This window comes from Drosophila serrata, unplaced genomic scaffold, assembly GCF_035046125.1.
Source record: "Drosophila serrata isolate PLE 108 unplaced genomic scaffold, ASM3504612v1 contig_184, whole genome shotgun sequence".
In the NCBI taxonomy this organism is placed as follows: domain Eukaryota; kingdom Metazoa; phylum Arthropoda; class Insecta; order Diptera; family Drosophilidae; genus Drosophila; species Drosophila serrata.
Genome location: NW_028257082.1, coordinates 8542328 through 8567722, shown reverse-complemented (window position 1 = coordinate 8567722; position 25395 = coordinate 8542328). Strand labels below are relative to the sequence as shown.

Here is a 25395-nt window from a genome sequence, read left to right as displayed (position 1 = left end):
CCCGCCGCAGCGTTTATGTCGTCGTGTTCATCCTCGCTCATTGTTTAGGCTTACGTCCCACTTACACCCCCTCCCCTTCCCTGTCGTTTCATTTGTCGTCCTTCGCGTTCTCAATTTGCATTTCTTTTTATCCTTCCGCTCCCTTTTTTCCCCGCTAGCATTGCGTTTTCTGTTTGTGTATGTGTCTGCGCGCGAGATGCGTTTTTAATTACGTTTTTTACGTCTCTCGTTTCTTTTTTATTTTCCAACTCCCCGCCTTTTATCTAGTGTATTTTTTATGTGTGTAGCTTTATTTTCATTTTTGTTCGCTCCCACTGAACAAATTTGTTTGCTGGGTGCACACAAATATTTTTGTTAGTCGAGACGTGTACGTTTTTTTATTCGCGCGGAGGAGAGAAGTACTTTCATTATGTGGACAGTACTACTAACCCCTTTTGGGGCAGTGTGGTGTTTTTTTTCGAGGGGAAGATATATCCTTTGACGCGTCAGTCGGAAGCGTTATTCCCGAGCTCACCCAGTTTTCCGCTTTTCCCCATTTTTCTCGGTTCGCCAGCTAAATTTCGCGATGTGCGAAATTAAAATTTGCGCTCAAAAAAGCGAATTGCGAGCTGCATGTTGTGACGCTGCAAATGTTGATTATTTTATACGCCGTTGCATTTTAGAGTGCCAACAAACATTTGGTTAAATCTATTTGGAAGCAAAATTCATGGGTTTTTTCTAGGGTATATCACAAAACAATTAATTTGTTCTTAAACCATTGATGCAGAACTCCCTATGGAATTGAAATAGATTGAAAAACATGCAATACAGGCATCAAATCACTCAGAAAAAACTATGATTTAAGTTACAGTTTTAATTGATTTCACATTCTCAAAAAATGTTGTTTAAAAGGATTAAATTTTTCCATTTAAACAAACCATTTTAGTTGTCTAAGATATTTGTGCCCCAAAAAATAGGCAATGTTTTCTGTCAGGTATCCTTTGGTCGTTTCCTGCACATTTTATTCTATATTTAACTTTTCTCCCCTAAATGCAGCTTCTATTTGTAGCATAGTGTTAGGCCCAAAGGGAAGAAGGCGGAAACCATGGGCAGTAGGCGTGGCAGATGTCTGTCTGGGGCGATTTTAGAACAAACGGAACGAGGTCAACACTTTTGCCTCCATTTTAAATGTTGAATATACAATATTCTTCACACACATTCCCAGCGTATCTGTAGCTGTAGGTGTATTTGTATCTGTATCTGTATTTGTATTTGTATCTGTATCTGTGAGAGCGTAAAAGTATCTCAGACAGAGTGTAGGTAAGGCATTCCATTGTAGCAGTTCATTTGCTTGCAAATGTTTTTGTTTGTTTCCTACCGACTTGTTTAAAATACTAGTAACAAAAGCTCTGTTTGCCAGTGTCATTGTTTCGAGTGTTTGCTGTTTTGTTATTCCCTTCTTTTTTGTTCTTGTAGTAATAGCACACACAAAAAAGTATAAAGCAAAAGCCAAAGCCATGTAAATGATTTATCATTCGGCCTTTTATTTATGATTGCGTTTTAATTAATTTCTGTGACATGGCATAAATCGACCGAATGTCCCAAATGTGCAACACTGTGTCGCCAGGGTGTGTGTTATAGTATTGTGTGTGTATGTGTTGTGTGTGTTGTGTGTGCTTGCGAGCTTGTATGCAATCCTGTAAAACTGTTAAAATGTCAATGCTGGCAAAATTCGTTGATAAATACTTTCACTTATGGCAGGCAAATAATAAATTGAATATGAATTGTTTGCCGGCAAAGCGGCAATAAATCCAAATTATTTATGTACTCTACAAATATTTGTTATTGTAGCCACAAACTCCGTCAAAATTAGTGCTCAAAACCGCAGGACTTTCACAAGGGTATTGAAATAACAACGGCAAAAATAACTTTATTGTTGCATCGAGGGATCCGGTTTAACTTGGAACACCTTATTAGAAGAGGGGCCGACTTCCCACACAGGCACCAAAAATCAAAAACAATTTACGGCTTTACAACTTTTTTACAAACAAAACAAAAAGTGAAAGAAAGTTAAAGGATTTGTGCATTAAAGTGCATTTAGAAATTAAAGAACAGAAAGAAAAGAGTTAGGAACATTAAGGTTCAGTTTGCAGTTAATATAAGAGTTGGTAAAAGGTTTGGCAAATATTTATTTAAATTAAGTTAAAGCCAAGAAGTTTAATAAATGTTATAATTCAGTTGAATTCGATTAAATTGATATATTGTATCAATGAGAAGCTTTGTTTATTTATAAGCTGACTTCAGCTTCCTCAAAAAGCTATCAATGAATTTAAAAAGTTTTGTAAGATTATTTGAATGTGAAAATGTTATATTTCTGTTATTAGCTTAAAAAAAAAATTATTAACTCTATTCACCTTTAAACAGGCAATATTCTTGAAACCATTGGCTTACAATTTGTTAATCAATGATGATGTTATATATGATATGGAAGGAGTACTATGTCCAGTGTGAGTCTGGGTTTGGTTTTAGGTTTAGGTATAGGTTTAGGCTAAAGTAAAGCAAGCAAAGGTTTTACGAAAAATGTACCAAAAATACTAGTGTAATTGTACAAATAGCGGAAAAGCATCAACTTAGTAACAGGAAGAGAACAACCGAAGCCAGAACACCGACAGGAAGACGTGTTCCCAAAAGCATGAGAGAGGATCAACGAGATCGAGAAGCCGAGAGGAAAACGGATGCTTCTCCTACTCTCATGAAGAGTTCTGAGGACGTGGACATGGAGGTGGATACCTGATTTCCTCCTTGGCCATGGCAACTATAAATGGTAACCGGGACATCCTCGTCGGATTTCTCTTTCGCATCCAGGCACATGCCCGAGTTAAGGTTGGCGATCTGCAAATTAAGTTCACTATATAGAGGATCCATCGGAAAGCTGAGTTCAATTAAGGGAGTCTTGGGGAGTATATATAACACCCAGTAGCCCGAGAGAATTTAGTGTTTTTGTTTGGGAGTTGGAGTAGTAGCAAAAAGTGGAACAAAATAGTGGAGATATTTCTTGATCTCCTTGCGGGTTGCTTTGTGCCTCGACGGAGTTTGTGGCGGTCGCAGGACTGCTGAGTTGAATGGCTTAACAAACCTGATTCCCGCCCTGTCTGTGGCAGGGATATGTGCCCACTGCCTTCTTCTGGTGCTTCTTGCCGGCAGGTGCGTCCATGCAGGTGCGACCGCCGTAACCTAAGTTTCTAATCTGTGGAATGGATTCACATTGCAAGGGTTCATAATTTATGTTAGCTTTTCAGTATCAGTTTGTTATTAGAACTGGGAGGTATGCAGCTCTTTAGTAACCAGGGATCCGGGGTCGGTTTGAAAGGGAAAACAGAACACTGAAAACTTACCTCTCCATGGGCCACCGAATCGCCGGGAATGAAGAGTTCGGGGTAAATGTTGTCCAGATACCATTTGAAGCTCTTGCAGTTGAGATTTTTACTAAGGGGGAAGAGTATATAAAAAAGAGTTAGTTTAATATAAAATAGAGATTTAAACTCTTTTAAAAAGGTGACCAAAGGCATGCTGGGAAATGCGTAACTTTTACCATTCGTTTCCTACTTTTGGACACCCCCTTAAAAGTAATGGTGACAGAACTTAGCTAATAATTGTCCGGCTCTAGCCAAAACTTATATGGTTATTATTATTGCCCTAAAAATGCACTCACCGCAAATCCTTGCGATCACTGACATCGCCCCAGTCGCCCTTGTCGTTGCCAATGCGGTGATAGTAGTACTGCGAGTACTCATCCATCCAAACTTCGGCCAGTCGCACAGAGTTCTTCCTCAGCACATTTACGCCCGAACGCCACTGCAATTGGAGGGAGGATTGGGTTCCATGAGTCCGAGGGTTGAGGTGAAAATGGAAAATGGAGGGAAAGCGCAATCAGTGGACCAGTGGCTGCCAGAGTGCCGCAGTCAATGGAAATATTTGGTCAGCAAACAGAGTCCAACGGAGGAACAATACTGCCAGCCAGGGGAGGCAGAGTGCAGTGGAGTGGCCAACAAAGCCTAATTACCTGAATGAGTAGCTTTTGCTTAGTGGCATTAGGTGGTTCCTGCAAGCTGGCTCCTGTCCTCAGCCTTTTGCGGTTGTTCTAGGACAATTGGTCACCTTCCCACCCACAGGCCACCCATCTATCTTTGCTCTTCTGCCTCCTCTGTCTGCCCCTCTGTTGTGTGCCATGTTTTGTGTTTATGAGTTCACTGTACAGGTGTCCGTGTGCCTTGCTGCCTAGCTGCATTCCAGCCGGATAGTTGGAAAATTCTTGGTCGGAAAGAAGAAAGAGGAGGGAAATGTTTGCTCCTGACATTTATTGAAATTGCCGGCTCAAGCCGTAAATCGTGACGGGGCTTCGGAATCGATAGGTTTTGCTGGTAATTCCCGTTGCACTTTCCTTTAAGTTGTATTGTTTAACATTGTTGCCAGGCAACTGAAAGTCTTATGGAATTGCAATCCAAATTTTGCACTTCATTGTCAGACTTTAATTGAAATATTTAAACTGTTTTTGTGTGTGACTATTCAATAAACGAGCTTAAAGGAGGCGGCACAGAATTATTGGATTTAAATTGACGTCTTAATATAATTTGGTTTTAAATATGGCTTGACTTTGTTTGAAATTTAGTGCAGTATTTTACATATTACTTGCATTTACTGTACATATATCGTAATATATTAAATTTTTTGGAAAAGGTAACCTCTCCTAGGATATCCTATTCATTAAGCTTGTTAGGGTTAATAGACGTATCCTAATCGAACTACCGCCGGATAGACACTCCATTCCCTAGTGCTCTATCCCCTATTCCTATTTCTTTACCACATTCTGGTGATTATCCTGGCTTAAGGATATTCCTCTGGGATTTGGCAGGTGCCCAATTGGTTAGTTCCACTCCAAGACCATTCGGTCTCTTGTGAGCGTGTGTGTTACGCCATTGACATCAAAACAGTTGCCAAACTTTTGTCAAGCGTAAACCGTTGATAATTGAAGCTGGCCCAAAATGCAAAGATCTATGCTCCGAGTGTGTGTGTGTGTGGGTGGGTGGTGTGTGCGGTGTGCGAGGAATCCACAAACACTCACTCGCAGCAGCACATGTTGCAAAGACAGCCGCAATGCATGTCCATGTCGGAGTCCGTATTTGTGTGTATGCCTCTGTGTCCTTGTCTGTGCCATGTGTGCCATGTTGCTGCCATTTGGCAAAGAGGACGAGCTGGGGGCGTGGCCAGGATTGGGCCACTGTTGACCAAACACGAACCTCTGGAGCGGAGTGGTCTGCTCTGGCGTGGTCTGTCCTGGTCTGGCCTGGTCTGGTAACTGGTCCTGAGGCTGCTGCCCACACACACACACACACAAAACGATACGGAATGCACACAGCATGTTGGGATGTTGGCTAAGAGTTTTAAATTCCGCCTGCCCAAATTGCAGGCCAACTGCCATTTCTTAATGAGCACTGGAGAAGTGGATCAATATTGGTTTTACCCTCTGCCCGCAATGATTTCTCATTTTCCCTGCGGTTTCTTTTCCATAATTGATCGATGAAGCTTAGTAATTTTCGGGGATTAGGTATGGTCCCAAAGACTTTGCTTTCAAATTGGGAATCCGAACAGAGGAATACATGGACGTAAAAAGGATTACTTACCTTATATGGCGACCGCTTCCGGAATATGTGGCCCACATGGGAGCAGGGTACAATCTCCAAAGTGCCGCCGCACATCCAGGTCTTGAAGGACAGCTCCAGGTTCTCGCCACCCCAAATGTCGAAGCCAGAGTCGTAGGTTCCCAGGCGATCGAAGAACTCCCTGTCGATGGAGAAGAGTCCACCGGCCATTGTGGGTGAGTAAACAGGCTCTGCCGAGCTCTGGAAAATGAGAGAGAAGCGAAACGTGAAACAGGTAAGAGCAATTTCATTTGGCTAATTGATACTCGGTTGCGCTGAACCAGAGATAAACATCGATGAGGAGGAGGAGGAGGAGGAGGGGAAGTGCCACAAGTGGCCGAGCACACCTGAGGAAACTTTTCGCAGCCGCAGCCCCCAATCGCTTTCCATCTCTCAGGGTGGCAAAAAGTTTCCTGGCTCGCCTTTTTTCGTTACTTTCAACAGCTTGCCACAAAATACTTGAGGCTACGTTTTATTTAGTACAACATTTTCATTGCTCTTCTGCAAGATATTCTTCCCCTTCGCCCACAACACACACAGTATTCTATTTGGAAATTTTGTTGTAATTGAATACTTGGACCAGAGTCCTGGTCTCTGGTTTTTGGTTTCTCCTCTTGGTAGCACAATTTTTTGCATTTAATTGGTGAATTTCATTGCATTCCTGAATGCAATTTAATTCCTACTATGTTTGTGCCGGGCCTGTATTTATATTTGTGTTTGTGTTGTATTTGCACTTGAATTTATGCCACAAGCAGCAGCTGCTGTTAGTCGGTGAGCTTGTAAAATAATTAAAAATAAATAAAGTTTTCCATTTGTTTTTTTATAGTGAGTTTTTGGAGAGTGAAAAATAAGTTTAAAGCGAAATAAAATTAAAAATTTACAAATTCCAAATGACTTTTAAATGGAAAACTATGCTTGGATGCCCTTTTAGTAAAGTGTATAAATAACTCGTAAAAATTCATTTGAGTTAGATGACTAAAAGCTAAAATGAAATATTTGATTGGAATTTCAAAGATTTCTAAATAAATACGCTTTAATTATAAGTTTTTGCTTCTGTTTCATTAAATAATTTGAATAGTAATTAAAATTATGTAAAAATCATAATACCTCATTTTAATTTTAAATGCCATTTTACCCAACCCATAAGGCTATTAAAAATCCCCCGGTAAGTGGTAATAATTTAAAATGAAATATGTATTTAATTTATTTGTGATTGCATTTCATTTAATGGATGCCTCACTGGGGAGACATCATAATAATTTTCATTATTGCGAAATTATGCGAGAAATGCGACTGAGGTCGCAATCAGTAATTATTGCGTATACGCAATGTTGCAAGGCTGAAAATCCAACGCATTGGCTAAACCAACAGATACACTTGCAGAAGCCCAAGTAATTGAGTTTCATGAGAAGGAAAACGCTGACAAACGTAAAACGGAAAATGGCAAAATAAATGAAATTGTCACGCCAAAGGGCCCAAGAGTGGCGAAAATGAGAAAGAGAGCCGGAAAAGGGCGATGCCAGGCTGAGTGGAAGACAACTAAAAACGTGTAACTTAAAGTCAACAAGAAGTAGGAGATAACACGAAACAAAAAAGGAAACTAACTTTGGAAAGCCAAAGTTAATATACCCTTGCAGTTTCCTTAAATCTATATTTATATCTATTTCTATGACAATTTTTACGGCAAATTAAAGTTTAAAATATAATGTCCAATTTGTTTTCCAAACATGTCTGGACCTATTCAGTTCTTGATGCTGATCAGGAATATATATGCTTTGTAGGATTGTAAATGACTCATTCACAGCGTTACAAGCTTCTAACTAAAATTGGAATACCCTGCAAGGATATACATACAAATGTATATCCGGCCACCGGACAACAAAGTGAAATCTCCAAACGCGACAAGTGCCATTGTGCTTTTGGGTGGGATCTGGAAAACTCCCAAGAGGGATGGAAAATTCGCAGTGTGACATTTAATAAACGCCTGCAACGGCAACGGCAACGGCAAGGACGAGGAGAGACGAGACAAGAATGAAGCCGGCGGGACAGCAGGCACAACAATGTGGACCAAATATGCGAAACGCACCGAAAAGGACACTCTGTGGGCTCAGGACGGAGGGAGGGGGGGAGGTCGGCACTGTGGCATGCGGGCGGCCATTTTTTGTTGCCACCGGAAGTGACAGAACAAATAGCGAAAGGGAAAAGCGGCAAGGTGGTCTCGGGATGCTGCATGCAAGTGTACGAGGACGAGTAGGAGAGTATGAAAAGATTCCTTTTATTGTTATAACCCACCAACCCGCTCGACTTCTGTTTTATTTTTTTACACTCTTCCTGTGTGTGTATCCGTTTTTGTTTTCCGCTTTTACCCGCTCAGGAAATGGAAGTAAAAGGCGCACACACACACACACACATATATATATATTTTCGTTTATATATATTACAGAACTAAAAAAAAGGAGAGGGAAAAGTCTCGCTCTGGCGAAAATAAACTGAAATGAAATAAAATGCAGAGCTGAATAAATAAATATACACGAAAATATGAGTGAAGCGTGCTGCCGTTGCAATTGCTGTTTGTGCAAACAACGCGGCAGAACTTTTCGCTTTTCCAAACTCCCCAGCTTTACGAAAACTCCTCCCTCCCCCCGCCCATTGCCCGGCAGCTTTTCCCATTTTCCCCGTTGGCCCGCATTTTTATGTTTGCCATTGGCTGCATATAATGCAGCTTAAATGATTTAAAAGCGAGCAAATAAACGCAATTTTTATGATCGTATTATATAACGTTTGTGGGTGTGGAAAACCCCAAAAAGGGAAACTCTGTTACGAGTACCAGGAAAAACAAAATTAAAGTTTATATATTACCCCAATATATGTACTGAAATTCTAAGTAGACTCTTTAATTTGTCGTTATTTAATTCCAATTATTTTGCTATAAAACAAATACTTTTAATAAAAACAGTCACGCTTTGCCACAAAATTTCATGTTATTCAATTTGTCTTAATTATGTAAATTACATTTTCAATAAATTCGCTCTAACTAAACAATCCCTCAAACAAAAACATAAACCGTTATGAAAAAATTTCGATTAATAATACCGGAAAATAATTGCATTTCATATTTTTTTCTCGTTTGAAACAATGTCGCCATTGTGCACGCTGTAAAGTGCTTTTCGGAAATTGCAGCACGCAATAAAAAAATCAATCAAGGGCATTACATTTCAACAAAGCCGGGAAAGTATTTTTCAATCGTCCATTAAAGCCGCAAAAATCCACAATAAGGATACAAAATACATTCTCAATAAAAGAACAGCAACAAATTCCAATAGCATTGTTATATTTCTCTTCTCACCTCACATTGAATTCTCCTCTCGGGCCATTTATTTCGCCCTAATCCGGCCAAAAGGACCGAAGCTAACTCCCCAGCGCTGCTCAAATAAAGATTCATGGCCGAGAACAATCAATTTTTCCTTGGAAAATTGTATAAACAACACAGGCAGGCAAAGGCAGCGAAATAGAGCTTAAAATGACAAGACGTCGAAAGTAACTTGAGCACATTTCTCATTCACTTGGCATATTTGGATATTCAAATAAATCGCCAGGCATTCATAATGGTTAGAGTGTGTGACACATTTTATGATGAGAAATGAAGGACGCCGAATCCTTGGGGCTTTTGGATCAGAGCAACCGCAAATTAAGCAAGCGAAACCTCAGAGTGCGGTTCGGTTTTAAAGGCCTGGCTTTGTGAATAATGTGCTAACCTGCTGTGGCTTTCAAAGGAAACCCAAGAACAGCCACCCAATGCCACACCACATGCCTGCCTCCATCCGGAAAAGCTCCACTCAGGAGCGGCATCAACATATCCACATTAACATCAAATAAAACAGTCACGTCGAGCGGCAGGAGGCGCCGAAAAAAATATGCCCAGGAATATCGTAAATGTCAGAGGAGCCTAAAGGACTTCGGGGATGGGCCTGAGGATGGTGGATTCTCTGCAGACACGCACCAAGTGCCGATGGGTCTCTTAGCTCACAGCAGGCAGCACTCCCAGGGAGGCAGCAGGCGATGATAATGTTTAAAAAATAAAATGCTAAAGGAATAGAACAGAAAGGTACCCTAGAAGTAATACGGAATTGAGAGTAAAAATCTTCAAAAGCACAATGTTATATCTTATGTTCATCAAATTCTTTCTTTAAATTTGACTATTTTAAAAGACAGTTTACTATCTAAAAGCCTATTAAGCTCCCATGCTACCCTGTAAGTGCTTTTATGCGATGCTCTACAAAATAAAGAAGACGTTGTCGGCGGGAAGCAAGACACACGCGCGAAAAAGCCCGGAAAAAATGAATATAACGCTGCTTGACATAATGTGAAGTTGACTTTGACAAGTGCTTGGGCCGGGCCCCCCTATGCGACACATGGCAGTGTACAGTGCGGACCATATCCGTAGGTTGGCAAAGTGGCAACTTAGCGGGGCCAACTTGAGAGTTTCATGCGCCCAAGTTGCTATTTGCATTTTGAGTCAAGCACCGAAAAGTCGCAATCTCCGCCAAAAGTTAATAGTTGAGGAATGCTTCAGGTCAATGGGCGAGCAGGAGCAGGAGCAGGATCCAAGAGGAAGTGGGAGTGCACAAGTGGAGGGGGAAGCGGAATCGGAATCAGGATAAGTAGCGTTGCATCTGCATGGAATGTATCTCTGAGCTACAATTTGGCTTATTGCTCAAGAGAGCTCAAGAGTGGAATTCCCATTGGCGAACTTTCCAGCGAACTCCCACCCCACTCCTATTCACGCTTAACCCACTCGACATCCTTTTTGGGCCCCGGGAATCAGGATGCTTAAAAGCGTATTTAAATGTTTAATGTAGCGTTCACTCACACACACGCACACCGCCCGAGGGATCGGTCGGCTGGAGGTGAAAATTAGCATAAAAAAGTTGTTTCAGTGCTCTGGTGATTTTGCTTTGATTACCGGTTCACTGGACTGTTAGCAAATGCTTAACCGCTTCAATCCACCAAACTCCCACGGTTATCCCGGCCCCCTTTCTGGCCAGAACTCTCCCTTAAAGGAGAAAACAAAAGGCAACGGGGTGCAGAGTTAGAGGGGGTTCGTAGGTAGTACTTTTCATTAGCTAAATAAGTTTTAAGTTTTCCAGTTTATACAAATTTACCTTTATGGTAAACAATAATCCTTATCTAAGCTAGAGGTACGCACCTGATGTTGATAATTACAAAATAATCATTCTATTTCTCTTCTAAGAATCTGTGCATCCTTTAAAGTTAGTTTTTATTGCGAAAAACTCATCTATAGACTTGAACTGCAAAAGCTTTTAAGAAGCTTAACGATTTCCACCGTTCAATACTGGGAAATTATCATCAAAATGCAACATAAAACTTTTCCATTTCCATTTAAATACTGCCCCTGGGTACCCTTTTAAATCCACGCCCCTGGCCTTTTGGGGGGCGTAATAAAACGCAGCAGCGATTGCCAGGCGCGAAAGCGCGTGCACAAAACTTTGTACGTTTTTAGTACGCAGCGCATCCTGGCGCACGAGGTCCTGGCAGGGAGATCCCCGAGATCCCCTGGACCAAGTGCAATAAAAACCAAAGTGCAACTTTGCGTATTAAGCAGTAAAATCTGCCACAGGCAGCAGGAGGGGGACGACGAGGACGACGGCTTAACTGTTGGAAAATTAAAAGAAAATGGCAAATGCTCTCGCTGGCAGGCTTTTCTCCGCGACACTCGAAAGTACCTCCGTCGCAGCCCGAGGACATTACTAAATTACGTTGTCAGAATGGCAGCCTGGCTTGGCCTGGCCAAGAGCACGTGCTTGACCCAGCCCCAAGGACTTTCCGCTTAGGTCCTGCCGAATTTTCCCTGCTTATTTAATTTGCCCCGATGTTATTCATGTTTTTAAGCCGAGGCGCTAAGTAAGCGCGAAAGTTTAGGGCTAAGTTGAGCTATGTTACACCTAAGGAAAAGTATATTGTTATATTTATATAAATTAAGGAAATTATGCAAGGTTAATTGTATTTTGTAGGAAATAAATTTTAAATTCTATTACCTTAAAGTTTAAAGTTATCATAAAATATATTCCTGTCTCTCTTTGTTATTTAGTTTATTTAGAAGTTGATGTTGAAAAATGCCTCGTAATTTATATATATATTTTTCCCTGTCCTAATATTTTCCCTCCAGATGAACGTTTCGTGATTATCCTTGTCCGCCTGCCTTCCAGCTTTCACCTCTCGATGGGCATCCGAGCGCCACCCTTCAAGGCCACCTCCCCCCGAAACTTGATAAAAGTGTAATTTTTGGTTATGCGAAACGCGTGCTCAATTTGCATGGCACTCTGGCAGATGGATGGCTGATGGATGGTTTACGGAGCATGGAGCAGGAAGGCCTCGCAGGATCCGAGGGAGGGCGGTAACTGCCTTCTAAGTACGTGCTTACATCCAGTTGATGAGCGAATATGGACGCTGGCCGTGTGCCTCAAGGGCCGACTGCATAAATTATGCATGCAATTTGACGTAACGCCGCGTGGGCGGAAAATATGCAGTTATTAGCAGTTAACAAAATGCAGATGGCTCCAACGTCCAACGCCTGACCCATTTACATCCATTGTCGGAAAATGTGCAGAATTTGCTAGAATATTATTAGGTCTTAGTGAAGTATAAATTGAGTTGCCTTGGCAAATTACTTTTCGCGAAGTGATGAGTTGCCTCTCTACTACATTTTATGCCTTGAAATCTCAGCTACTTTGCAAAGGATATCTAACATGGCTACCAGAGCACCATTTTATTTGGCTACAAAAATAGTGGAGAAACCTTGCCCCTAATTCTCTCACATTTATCATTCGGCGATGTCATTTAAAAGGCTCTCCCCCCACATCCATTAGCTGGTGTAAATGGGGCTTAAGACATATTCCCCAAAAATGACGTTATGCAAATGAAGACCAGTTTGTACGCTTCGCTGTTGGTTTTGGGGTTTGGCTTGGGTTAGCTGGTGGCCCTGCCTCGGACCCAATGTCCACCACTAACCAGAACAAATGTGCCAGGGACATGACGGTACGGTGAAGATTCCTACACTCCGGAAGAGCAGGCGGCGGAATGGCAGCTAATTAATAATACGAAATTGCGCTGCCGGGAACTGGCGATGAAAACCAAACATGGCTGCCGTTTCACAGTTTTCCGATTGCATGACAACCACGACGCGGATGCAGAGTGGATTCCGGGAATGGAAATGGCGGAAAACTGAGAGGGAGGGTGGCGATGATGATGATGATGATGAGAGGACTGATGCAGCTGAGAAAAACTGCTTGTCTGGGGTGAAAAGGTTACCCTAAACTCCTATGCCAAATGCACTGAGGGGAAAGTCAATGAGGTTAAGGGGAAATTTAGGAAAAGCAATAAATAATGGTATTAGATATATCTAAGGTCCTTAATACAAAATATCATGAAAGGAAAATGAGTTTAAGCAACACATTTTAAATATAACTCTCCAAAAGTGTTGCCATAAAAAGCATGTAATATTTATTTAAAATCCCTTTAATAACTACTTGAAAAATACAAGCATGTATATGGCAGTTAAACGCTATTTTTTTGAAGTTGTTTATGCATAAATCATTTTAGAAATGAATAAAATTAGTAATATATAACTTCGTAATAAAAAACCTGATGTATTTGCATAGTTTATGTATAAATCTTTTTATTGGCTTTAAAAAAAATCCATTGTGCTATTAAAGTTTATATCTCTGTATCTTTTTCTAGTGCATATTTCATGCGGGGCCTCATCTAACTAACGGGAGGGGCCTCCGGAATGAGTGTTTTGGCCCTCGTATCGTTTGCGAAAATTGCTTAAAAATGAACCCGAAGCTCCGACAGTTGATGGATGGTCTGAAAAATTTGGCCCCCAACCGATCCTGTCCTGCTCCTCACTATATATACAAACATAGCATATATACCATGCCCATGCACCCATTTGTATGTGTATGTCTATATATCTAAGCCCACAACTATCATCGTGAGCGGCTAAGAGTTTGAAGGGGGCGTACCATGGGTTAAGAGTTCCTGGCGAAGCTTTAAAAATTTCATATCCATTTTAGTGCTTCTGCTATCTAGGAGCAGTGCCATCCGCTGCCTCCGCTTATTTCCATAGTTATTTTTCATGCATTTTCCCCAGGATAGTGGGAGCTATCATACTGTTGCTGTTGCTGTTGCTGCTCCTGCCTTTGATGTGTTGTTTTCCTATATTTTTATTTTTTTGCACCACTCCATGTTTTGCTCCTTTTTGCTTGGGAGTGTGGAGTGTGCTGTGCATTTTTACGAGCGTTTTTTAATAAATCATGCGCCACGTAAGCTGACTTTCATGCAGAGGATACATTGCACTGTGTGTATATATGTTTATACATATATGTATGTATACATTTTGTGTGCGCCTGAGTGAGTGATTTGCATATGCTCTTGCCGGGTTTTCCCTACCCTCCCCCACCCTCGGTCAGGGCTGGAAAATTGCAGGCCACAAATGCAGTTTGGCCCAATTAGTTTGGCCGAAAATGAACTGAGGCGCAAATTGCTTCGCCTTCCATGAAGATGGATGCATCCACAGTCTTCGTCTCGTCACATCATTTGGTCCGCCCTGGTTTTCCATCTGTCTTATATGTTCCACAAATCACTTGGGCCACACACACCCACCGCCCATCGAAAGGGTCGTTAGTTTCGGGTTTTCCCCGGACACAAAAAAAAGAGAAGAACACACCATTCTCCGTCACTCGCCATTGGGTGCAAATTAATACACTTGCGAGCCACGAGGCAAAATTGCAGAGCGATCTTGTTTCCTCCCCGTTCGTTATGTGTGTATGTGGGTGTGTGTGTGTGTGTGTGTTGCTGTTGCTGCGGTTTTCCTGCTATCATGGGTTAAGGGGGCGGGTGCGGTCCAGGGTTAAGGGGTCTGGCTGCGAACAGAAACAAACGAGCAGCCAACAAAGTTTTCTCTGTTTTTTGTTGTGTTTTCACCCTCCGCACATGGCTTAATATGCAAAGTTATGGGTAAAAAGCGAAGAGATGTGGCAATATAGAGTTACAGTACTTAATCTATAGTCATAAATACTATACATATAGAATTTAGTTTAATAAATGGATAATAACTCATACTTAACCATTGCTGCTGCCTAAATTTATGAAATATTTCACCTTATGTCCTAAAGGATTCTATACCATTGCTGGTTTATACAGCAGTCTCTTCAAAATATAATTTTCTGACTTTATACATCAAAGAAAGGAAACTTTACAGCTTCTTGAAACTTACAAGAGAATTCTCTAAAGCATAGTAAGAGTTTTCCTTTTGAAATTCCTTTCCTAGACATTTCACTGTAGTTGCATTTTCTTTCTCTCCCTTCCTACAGCTGGCGCTTGTTTAAGCTGACTTCAATTGTTGGGTATTTTTATAATAATTTTTGGAATATTATTATTAATGCTAGCCAAAAAGCCGGCCCCACTCTGCCTCCTTCCTTCCGCTGCAATCCACTAAAGTGTAGCATACTTCGGGGTCGCTCGTAAATATCAAAAACATATATAATATATGTATGTGTCTGGTGTGTGTAAAAGTGTGTGTGGCTGGCTACACGTTTAATTAAAGAACGCCAGCTTTTAGCTCGATATAATAAACTGGAATATAGACAGGAAGGGAGAGAGGGAACGGAAGCGGCAGCAGCAAGGAGTTTTATGAATTGCCATGACAAGCCCGCAGGTCCTAGTTCGCTTCCCTGGCCCCGTTTTTCTCACATTTTCCCACATTTTCCCCCCGCCAGCTGCCCCGCTCAACCCATCAAGTCTAGTTACAACATTTCAATTAAAAGTTAAACGTGCACGTAATTATGCGGACTACAAGGAAAATGTGTAAGTAATATTCCGCTGCCGCATGGCGAAAAATTAATTAACCAAACCAAAGCTCAAAGCAAAAAAAAGAGAACATGCCTTGCTGAAAATTAAGGAAAAGAGAAAAATCCAAAAATCTCGCCACGAAAATAAAACCTTTTCCTTTTTTGCTGGGCTCCCGGCGATTTTCGGTATTTTTTTTATTTGGTTGAAAGCGCTCGTGCATGTGATTGGGTTTTTCAAAGCCCATGCTTAACCCCGTTTCTTTTTTTTTTTTTTTTTTTGGGTCTCTCACTTTCGGGAATTAACACCCACACTCACAGAGCAGCGAGAAAAAAATAACAAGATGAAAGCGAGTCTGTTAATTGATAATGTACAAAATTGAAATTGCACAGAAAATAATTGAGTGGCAGGCAAACAGAGGACCTTTCATCAAGAGCAGACTCCAGACTCTATATTCAAATCAACTGAAGGCCCGGCAACATTGAACATAAAAAGAAGCTGGAACAAGAGCATGCCAATTCCATTTAGCTTCAATGTAACATTCGATATGCCCATGAATTTCCAAAAACAATTCCTCAACTCTAGATATAGACAAATGGAAAGTCGAGAGTGAGTAGAAGGGCAAGAAGGAAAATGCAGACTAAATAAATGGAATTGATGGAGCACACACTCTCTCTCGAAAATATAGACTTACACACAAACACCCCCACACTCGCACAACATGAATTATGAAACACGAGTAAGCTGCATTTGCAGAGAGAAAAATATCAAAGAGGTTAAATAAAATAATAAATCGTATATATAAATTTTGATATACGAATTTGATTTAAAATAAAGAGCAGATTTAGGACTTTCAAACCTACATTTGGTTATTATAAATCTTAAAATATAAATCACCATTACTTCCACAAGGAAAACTCTAATTTCCTCTACTTTTCCAGCACCATTTTCCCTTGTGTAGAATCACAAAAAGAAAACTGGCATGTGCTGGTGAGAGATTTAGAGAACAAAAAGGGAGCAAGTGGATTGAACAGCGATTAGGGAAAGCAAACACAAGAATTATGCAAAGAGCCACAAGAAAGGAATGCCACGTTAGAAGGGGCAGTGGGAGGGACTCTGGATTAGGGTTCAGAAAATCCGAGGGAAAAAAATCCCAAATCGGGGTCGAGAATTGATAACAGTTTGCAGTTCAGTGCTGGAAACCAACAAACAAGCAAAGGAGACAAACAGAAGACGAATAAGCAGACGAAAACAACAAAAACAAATTTAAATTTTGTCGACAGCCAAAAGTCGTAAAAATTTAAATATATTTGTTGGATGCCCACACACAAACATACTGGAATTAATACAGTGGAAACAGGCCTCGGAAGTTTATTCACACGTAAAAGATTACCTAATACATATAGTTGAAACTGGTTTTGGAGCTAATAAAATAAGATTAAGGGTTTGTTTTTTAGGTAGATTATAGTTAGTAAGAGAAAGGTTCATAATTTAGGGAACTTCTTATTAAATTTCACTGAATAAAAATACTTAACTCCTGTGGACTTTATTAAAACTGATTAGAAAAAGAAACAGTAGACGTTCTTTAAAACAAATATCTATAAAATGGTATACAGTTGACTTTTAGCATTGTTTAAAAATAAATGAATGAATTGTAGAAAAAATTATTAATATTTTGGATGTAATACTTTCTTTATTGTATTATAAGAAGAACTATCCAAGACTCAATTTAAGATCTTAGTATATACTGACGGATAATGATCCCCTATCTAATCAAATATTAAATAAAATATATATTATTGATAGAAAGCTTCTACCTTATCGACTGCCCACTGTATGTATTTCTAATGATCGCGCCTGAGCATCGCTTTGTTTATCAGCTCACACTTTGCTCTCGGCCCACAAACAACGAAAAAAAGAACAACAATTACGACCACGTCTCAACCTTCGACAAGCTAACAAGCTCCCGCTCAGCACTGAGCTCAGCTTCAGCTTTCAGTTCCCAGTCGACACTCGAGCGGCGAACAGCTCCAACGGAATCGAGAAAATATATATTATAAGAGCGACTCAAGATGATCATCAAGACCCTGGCGATAGTATCGCTATGCCTGGCATCCAGCATCCAGGCTGCACCCCAGCAACCCGGAGTGCCCAAGAAGCACTTGGTCTGCTTCTACGACTCGGCCAGTTTCGTCAAGGAAGGTCAGTTGGAACACTTTGTAACACATTTCAAAGGTTATCTAATACCTCGGGAAGTTGCTAATTAGTGGGGAGAAAATATGGAAACGAAATCGAAAACAAGCAAGCGGTCGAGCTTATCAAGAAATTCTTGGAAATCGCTGTTAGAAGTTCGCTATTTACTCAAGTCGGATGTGCGAGCGATAAGAGACGTGCACTGCGAATAAATTCGGGGATTTCTATATAAATAACTATGTTGAGAAGATAAGAAAACAATAACCTCTTCCAGTTAATACCATCTATTATTCAATTCATATTTTTTAATTTAGTTAAGATAACATTATCTACTGACAGTGCCCAAGTCTACTAACCTCTCTGATTAATCTAGGTCTTGGCAAAATGGTGATCGATGATTTGGAGCCGGCCCTGCAATTCTGTGACTATCTGATCTACGGCTATGCCGGCATCGAGCGTGATTCCAACAAGGCCGTGAGTCTGAACCAGCAGCTGGATCTCGATCTGGGCAAGGGTCTGTTCAGGACAGTGACACGCTTGAAGCGCAAGTACCCCACCTTGAAGATCCTGCTCAGTGTGGGCGGTGACAAGGACATTGAGACCGACAAGGATGCCCAGGAGCTGCCCAACAAGTACCTGGCTCTGCTCGAGAGCTCCACGGGTCGCACTCGCTTTGTGAACACTGTCTACTCGCTGGTGAAGACCTATGGCTTCGATGGCTTGGATATTGCCTGGCAGTTCCCCAAGAACAAGCCCAAGAAGGTGCACAGCGGATTGGGTAGCATCTGGAAGGGTTTCAAGAAGGTCTTCTCTGGTGACTCCATTGTGGATGAGAAGTCTGAAGAGCACAAGGAGCAGTTTACTGCCCTTCTGCGAGATGTGAAGAACTCTTTCCGTCCGGATAACCTTCTGCTCTCCACCACTGTGCTGCCCAATGTCAACTCTTCGCGTGAGTGGAATTGGATTCTAAATGAATTAATACCTTAATTAATCTCTATATTCTCCCGTAGTGTTCTATGACATCCCCGCTGTAATCAACTACCTGGACTTTGTGAATCTGGGAACCTTTGATTTCTTCACACCTCAACGCAACCCCGAGGTGGCTGACTTCACTGCACCGACCTACGAGCTGAGCGATCGCAATCCCGAGTTCAACGTGGATGCCCAGGTCAAGTACTGGCTACGCAACAGCTGCCCCGGAAGCAAGATTAATGTGGGTGTGGCCACTTATGGTCGTCCCTGGAAGTTGACCGATGACTCTGGAGACACCGGACTGCCGCCCGTTTCCCATGTAAAGGATGAGGCCCCCGTGGGTGGCAACACCCAGGTGCATGGCATCTACAGCTGGCCAGAGGTGTGCGCCCTGCTGCCCAACAAGGACAATGCCTACTCCAAGGGTGCAAATGCTCCACTGACCAAGGTTCAAGATCCTGCCAAGCGTTTCGGATCTTATGCCTACAGAGCAGCCGACAAGAAGGGTGACAATGGCATCTGGGTGAGCTTCGAGGACCCCGACACCGCCGCCGACAAGGCTGGATATGTGCGCCAGAACAATCTGGGTGGAGTGGCTCTCTTCGACCTGTCCTACGATGACTTCCGAGGACTCTGCACCAACGAGAAGTACCCCATCCTGAGGGCTGTCAAGTATCGTCTAACTAACTAAGCGGACACCAATATCTGATTTCTACTTAATTGACCATGTGAAACGTTATGCTTTGTCACGGAATTATTTGTCCTAACCATTTTTGTAATGTCATAAAGAACGAAGCTTAGAACATGTCTGAAATAATTGCTTGAATTAATGGTGGAAATTGAGCTTGATTGCACGTTAAAGAAAGATTATTAGAGTAATTGGTCTTAATTACATGGGAGTGTGTGTATACAGAATGATTATTGAACAGAAGTTCATGAAAATGAAAAGGATATATGGATAGGAAGTCAATATATATATTTACACAAGAATCGATATTTGTGTTGTCTCAAATACCCATGGGGTTTTCCTGATCTTTATAAGCCATTCAGCCATTACCTTAATAAATCACGTTAACTTTGTTTTTTTGCTCAGCATTCCAAGAGCTTCTCACATTATAGAAATTCATATAAATATTCCATAAAAATTGCCCTGTTCTCCATTTGTTTCCACTGATTCCCTCATATATCGATTGCCATACATGTTCGACATTAATTTTCCGACTCCCCTTGCCTTCGTAAAATAACACAATCACCGCCTTTCCCCGCGGGAATATTTAGGCATTCGCTGTGACTGCTGAGCCTCGGGCTTCGTGCCCTGATGAATAGGCGAAATCCAATTGACTTTGACAGAAAATACGTAATGGGCTTCATCATTAAAGCGTTCAGACCAGACCAGACCAGAGTGGCTGGAAAAGCAAGAAAAGCCGGCAACGAAAGCACCAAATTGACTGCTCAACATTTGTCATTCGAGCGAAAACGTTGAAAATTTCGCATACGCAGCAAACGAGTATCGACGAGCTTCAGAACGTTCGGTTCTGTTGGGTATAGGAAAAACCCAGTGTGTTATGCACGATTTCACAACTACAACAAATGCCAGACAAAGGCACAAAAAGGCCCTCGAAGGGAACAACAACAACAACCACATCGTGGTGTGTGTGTACGCACACACAATCCGAATGGAATAAAGCGGCTCCGAAAGAAGTGAAATGAAACGTGCAATGGCCGGGATGAGAGCGGCTCTATCTCTACTGGTTTTTCCTATTCTATTTGCCCCCCCCCCCCTTCTCCAAGGATATTAGAAAGCATTTACCTATCCGCAGGCCCCATTACACAGGCACACATATACATGTACAAAGCATATATACATGTATATGTATATGGCAGGTTGGAATAGGATCCGACGAGCCACGACGACAGCCTAAACAATTTTTAAAGGTAAACTTTGCCCACAATTTTCTATTTACAGTTGAACTTGCACGAGGGGAACTTGTACACTACCGGAAAAATATATATTTGTTGATGTTACTTAATGTTTATTATTTACCTTTTGTAATGGATTATGTGAGGTAAATAAACATAATTGTTTAAAGCTAAATCCTAATAATAGCAAAGTAAAAGTATCACCATATTCACAACACAGCTGTTTTTGTAATTTCCCAATGGGAATAAATAATTCTTTAATTAATAAATAATCATAATAAGTAATATGTTGTATTTCTTTCAAGTAGCTAAGAGTAACTGTAAGGCTAATCAATTTCAATTAAGCAAAAGCATAGCTCGACTGGCGTTCCTCTTACCAAAGCTCAACTGTATTTCGTTTCCATTTCTTCTCATGCCCAAAAAAACAAGGGTATTCCATTTAAGGATGCTGCGGGGAGGGCAGGAGAGGGAAGCGCGTGCTGCGGGGATTTGGCACTTCAGGCACTCTTCTTTATGTATATTTGGCCTCTCTATGTATAGTTAAACGCTTTGGCCAACATTGCGTATGAGTGCTAGAGCACGCATATTGCGCATACGCCCCGTAAGCCGCTATCGAATAATTCCGTGCCTTAGTCCGCAAACTGCTGCCTCTACTCTTTATACTCAAATAATTGGATTAGTGTTTCAACGCCCTGCACAGCAGGCAAATATTCCCCAAAACCAACGTCAGCCCGCAGGGATCTGCGTTCTGTATGAATTTGTTTGTGCTCGTAGTTTTATTTGAGATTTTTTTCCTCTTTGCGGGATTAGTTTTCCACTGCTTTTCAACACACACACACTCGCGATGCACGTTTATATATTTATATATATTTTTGCAGCCTGCGGTGTGTGTTGTGGAAACGAAACAAATTAGGTTTTATGTTATTTGCTGGGGTTTCCTAAATATTTAAATATTTTCATATTGCCTTGCCAGGGAAACTCATAAAAGGAAGCCCAGGAAAAAGAGGAAACATAAAGGAAACTTTTCAAAGTAGAATTAAGTTGTTTAAAATGATTAACTGCCAAAGATTTACTTAAAGGATTTTTCACTTTTCAAAACTCAATTTGATTGATTCGTCGAGGGGAGAGAAACAGATCCTGCCTGGCAGTTGTAAAGCCATTAGCCCAAATCCCCAGCTTCTGCATTTTGAGAATTTTGTTTGCTGAAATATAAAAATAAATGTATCCCGGGCTGAAAGGAGCACAACTTTTACCTTGGAGCAGCGGCAGCAGCAGGATTCACCAAGGAAATACAAACAAAAGCCAAAGTAGCAACTTTGAGTGCAGGGGAAATGGCATTGCCCATAACGAATATGTATTTTTGATTCCCCCTGCTAGGAGTATTATTGTTGCTTCTGTTGCTGTTGCTGTTGCTGTTGCCTCTGCTGCCAACTCGTAACAAGTTAAGCAACTTTGGACAGACATCAGAAGTTGCCGGGCGGATTTTCGTTCAGGCAGCTTTGGGACTGTCAACAGCTGTGCCCGGCAGCTGAAAATCCCCGAAAGGGGGATGAGCATATAGACTTGAGCTTGTCGCAGACTGTTGTTGGAGCTTTGTTTATGCCACCTGGCATAGAGCATAACTCAAACAGATATTAGAAATTACTAATCGCTTGCCAAGTTGTGAGTGGGGGGAGAGAGACAAGCCTTTGTGCTCTGCAGTGAACTAAACTTTAATTAAGAAACTACTTTAATTAGCTATATACACAAATAATGACCCAAATTCTTTCCTAATTAAATAACAAAAGTTACCTAACCCAAGTTAGTTGGTATATATTTAGTTCACAAAATCAAAGTACAACCAACTTCCACTTTAACTCTACAGTTGTGCAACTCCTTAAACATATATCCTTGGCGCAGCCCTTTCAATTTTCCGCAAAAACTTTACACAATTTCGCTGGGGAAAACGGGAAAATTCTCCGCGCCGGCCATTATCTGTTCCCACCACGCACACACTCATGTGCAAGTGAGTGTGTATGTGTATGTGTATGTGACGGGGAATAGCTACATTTATGGGTTCCAGCAGCAGTTGGCTTCCGCCTTTCGAGTCGGCAAATTGCCAATGTTGTTGTTGCAGCGGGTAGGAAATGCTTTACTTGATTTAGCTGCTAAGTGCAACTTGAGGCGACGCAAGGATGGAGACAGGATTCGAGGGGGGGCAAGGATTTACCACGCCACGCCGCATGTTGCCAGGAACCGGCAACAATTTGCAACGGCCGTGCGGCCTTTGCCGGGGATTTTTCGGCAAAGAGTGCTGCCATAAATCCCCTCGGCGCTTGTAAAAACAATTATGCCAGATATTTACGCCGCAAAGAGGCGATGCAACACAGAGCAACACAGAGCAACGGCAACAGAAACACAACCAGCCGGCGAAAATGTGCTGTTAACATTTTTGGCTTTTAATTGCAGTGTCAAGGCCCGCTTTTCTGCATTTTCCACTGCTTCCTCTTCGGCTCAGCCATTTGCAATATGGGGCGTATACGTAATATATCGCATGTGTAATAAATGTGCGCGATTTAAGGCAATTCACACCAGAATTGCCCCGAGAACGGTGTAATTATGAACTTTTAATTAAAACGTAAAACAAATGGCGAAATGAAAGAGGATTCGATGGCATTTGCAGCAAGTTGAAGGAGTTCTAGGTGAAAAGCAGAGAATGGTTTAGCTAAAAGGAGTAGTTTTCCTCGATTCAGAGCAGCAGCAGCAACAGCTGTCGGCAGATTGGAAAACCCATCGACAGTCTCGAATGTCCATTTGCGGAGCCTGCCTGTCTCTCCTTTTCTCCACGTTTTTCACGCCGGAAAACCCTTTTCCATTTCCCCCTATTGAGCACGTGTCTCTGTGTGTGCGGGAGTATCTAATTGCTTGTCAGTGTATGGGAAAAGTTTGTACGTGTTGAGCACAGGCGGTCATAAAACTACAAAACGTGTTGGCAGGATTAAGTGTACAGTTGAAGAGATTGGGTAGATAATTTAAAAGTTTACTAAACTAGAGGAAATCCCATTGAAATCCTTGTTTTTAAATAAATACTTAACGGAACTCAGTCAAGTTCATTCCTTTTCTATTAAATATGCTACACAATTTGCAAACCCCATTTCAGGTGGAATACTTTATGCTTAATGCCATCTTTTCCTAGTATAAAACTTAAGTATCAGTGTTTTCTATGTCTATCACATTCATGCCTCTTTAAATATTCTGAATATCCCTGAGGCTCCTTGACTATCTGGCCATATAACTAACCAAGGCCATAACTTTGGCCTTAACTTCCTCCCAACTTGAGCATAAATTTGCAAGCTCATCTTTGCGAGGGAAACGACTCTTAGTTCTAATAGCTCATACTGCGAACGACACTTTTGTGGCCTGTACGTGAGAACGAGTGTTTGCCTTCGCTTTTCCACCTCCCTGAAGTTTACTTCCCCCCCTCGGAAAACCTCTGCTGAATATGTGTGTGTTTGTGTGTTTGTATTGACAGGCGCGCACATTCCCTTTTCACGGCAAACATTCCGTTTCTGGAGTCACGTTCAGGCGCTTTAAGCGGCTTCATGTTCTCGGCGTTCCGATGGGGAAAAACCTTTGAATGGGGTTACAAACCAAAGTCACGGGATGGCATATAGCCATGGTAACCGCGGTGTTAAACAAACATAACTAAAGCCAAATTCACACACACACATAGGGATAAATATCCTGCACGGGTGTGCTTAAGTTAACCGCAAAACACGGAACCCCAACTTCTGGGAGTCTTGGAAATTATTTAAATGGACTTACGTTATGACGCTTCCTTTCACGCTCGGGAACGGGATGCCAGCTGAACTGCAAGTTCCAGTCGAAACCTCCCACATTAACGCCACTGGAGTCCCGATAGTGATATTCCAAGGTCTCATCACTGATGACATCTATCACGGGACACACAACGGTTGTGGAATTGCGAGCAATTCGATCCAAAAGTGGTTCCAGCCAGCCTGTAAGGAAATACACATAAATATATGAATAAGATTTAATGTTATTAAACCACAAAGTAACTGAAAACAAAGTCTTTAACTATCAATACTTTCTTGAGGAAAACCTAGTACTCAAATTTGATTTAATAACTAAAAATCTTAACAAGTATTCATCTACAGCTTTTGTTGAATAATTAAATTGCTTCTCCAGCAAACCCATCAGTCACTAAAGTTTCCCGAATGAATATTTTCCCTCCTTGACTTTACTTTTGTGTACTTTTTGCCAAGTTTCTCAATAAACTAAATTGATTGCCTTTTTCGTAGGTTTACTTATCGCCAGCTTCGACGGCTTAATAAAGGCAGCAAAATGAGAAACAGTACCCCGGGAGAAGGACGAATCAGAAACAGAAACAGACTGGGCCTAATGCCGCAGATTAAGTGATTTTTCTAGGGCTGGGCCCCTTGTTTTAACTTGGACGTTGATGCACTAAGTTCAGTACATTCAAGTGGCCCGTATGACACCAGGCACGTGCCTGTTAGGGTTAGGTGTTAGTAGGCGCGATGGAAAATATAGGACAGAATACGAGGAAAATTGAACTACCGGCGTGCTGCCAGATTGTTAGCTTGCATGCTTACTAAGTGTGTTAGTATTAAAGATTTTAATTTAGGAAGGGTATCTACGTTAGAGATTAGTGTGTACAAATCATTATAATTTGCACATAGCACTCTAAAAGGTTCATGCAGTTCAAAGGAGGTCCTACAGTGGCGCAACACTAATGGGATATAGG

General features: G+C 41.5%; 2 protein-coding genes across 6 annotated transcripts in view; one reads left to right on the top strand and one right to left on the bottom strand.

The window, feature by feature from the left end:
• Pgant9 (polypeptide N-acetylgalactosaminyltransferase 9) overlaps positions 1-25395 on the bottom strand; it is a 68699-nt gene that overhangs the window by 3451 nt on the left and 39853 nt on the right. For 2 of the 5 annotated variants that reach the window (XM_086828924.1, XM_086828925.1), the window contains 6 exons: positions 24435-24628; positions 5661-5879; positions 3692-3834; positions 3375-3465; positions 3116-3226; positions 2770-2871 (listed from right to left, as the gene is read on the bottom strand). In XM_086828924.1, coding sequence (XP_086685050.1) covers positions 2770-2871; positions 3116-3226; positions 3375-3465; positions 3692-3834; positions 5661-5879; positions 24435-24628 — 860 coding nt within the window. The remainder of the gene's footprint in view (positions 1-2769; positions 2872-3115; positions 3227-3374; positions 3466-3691; positions 3835-5660; positions 5880-24434; positions 24629-25395) is intronic. The other 3 variants (XM_086828928.1, XM_086828929.1, XM_086828926.1) reach the window with 2 other exon arrangements.
• Idgf6 (Imaginal disc growth factor 6) lies at positions 15716-19524 on the top strand. The gene is made up of 3 exons (XM_020952186.2): positions 15716-17747; positions 18112-18687; positions 18749-19524. Exons 1-3 carry the CDS (start codon positions 17618-17620, stop codon positions 19399-19401), a joined length of 1359 nt encoding a protein of 452 aa, XP_020807845.2. The 5' UTR covers positions 15716-17617; the 3' UTR covers positions 19402-19524.

Coding starts and splice junctions, on each gene's coding strand:
- Idgf6 (XM_020952186.2), top strand. CDS start 17,618: ATGATCATCAAGACCCTGGCGATAGTATCGCTATGCCTGGCATCCAGC. Junction 17,748..18,111: donor GGCCAGTTTCGTCAAGGAAG/GTCAGTTGGAAC, acceptor TGATTAATCTAG/GTCTTGGCAAAATGGTGATC. Junction 18,688..18,748: donor GCCCAATGTCAACTCTTCGC/GTGAGTGGAATT, acceptor ATTCTCCCGTAG/TGTTCTATGACATCCCCGCT.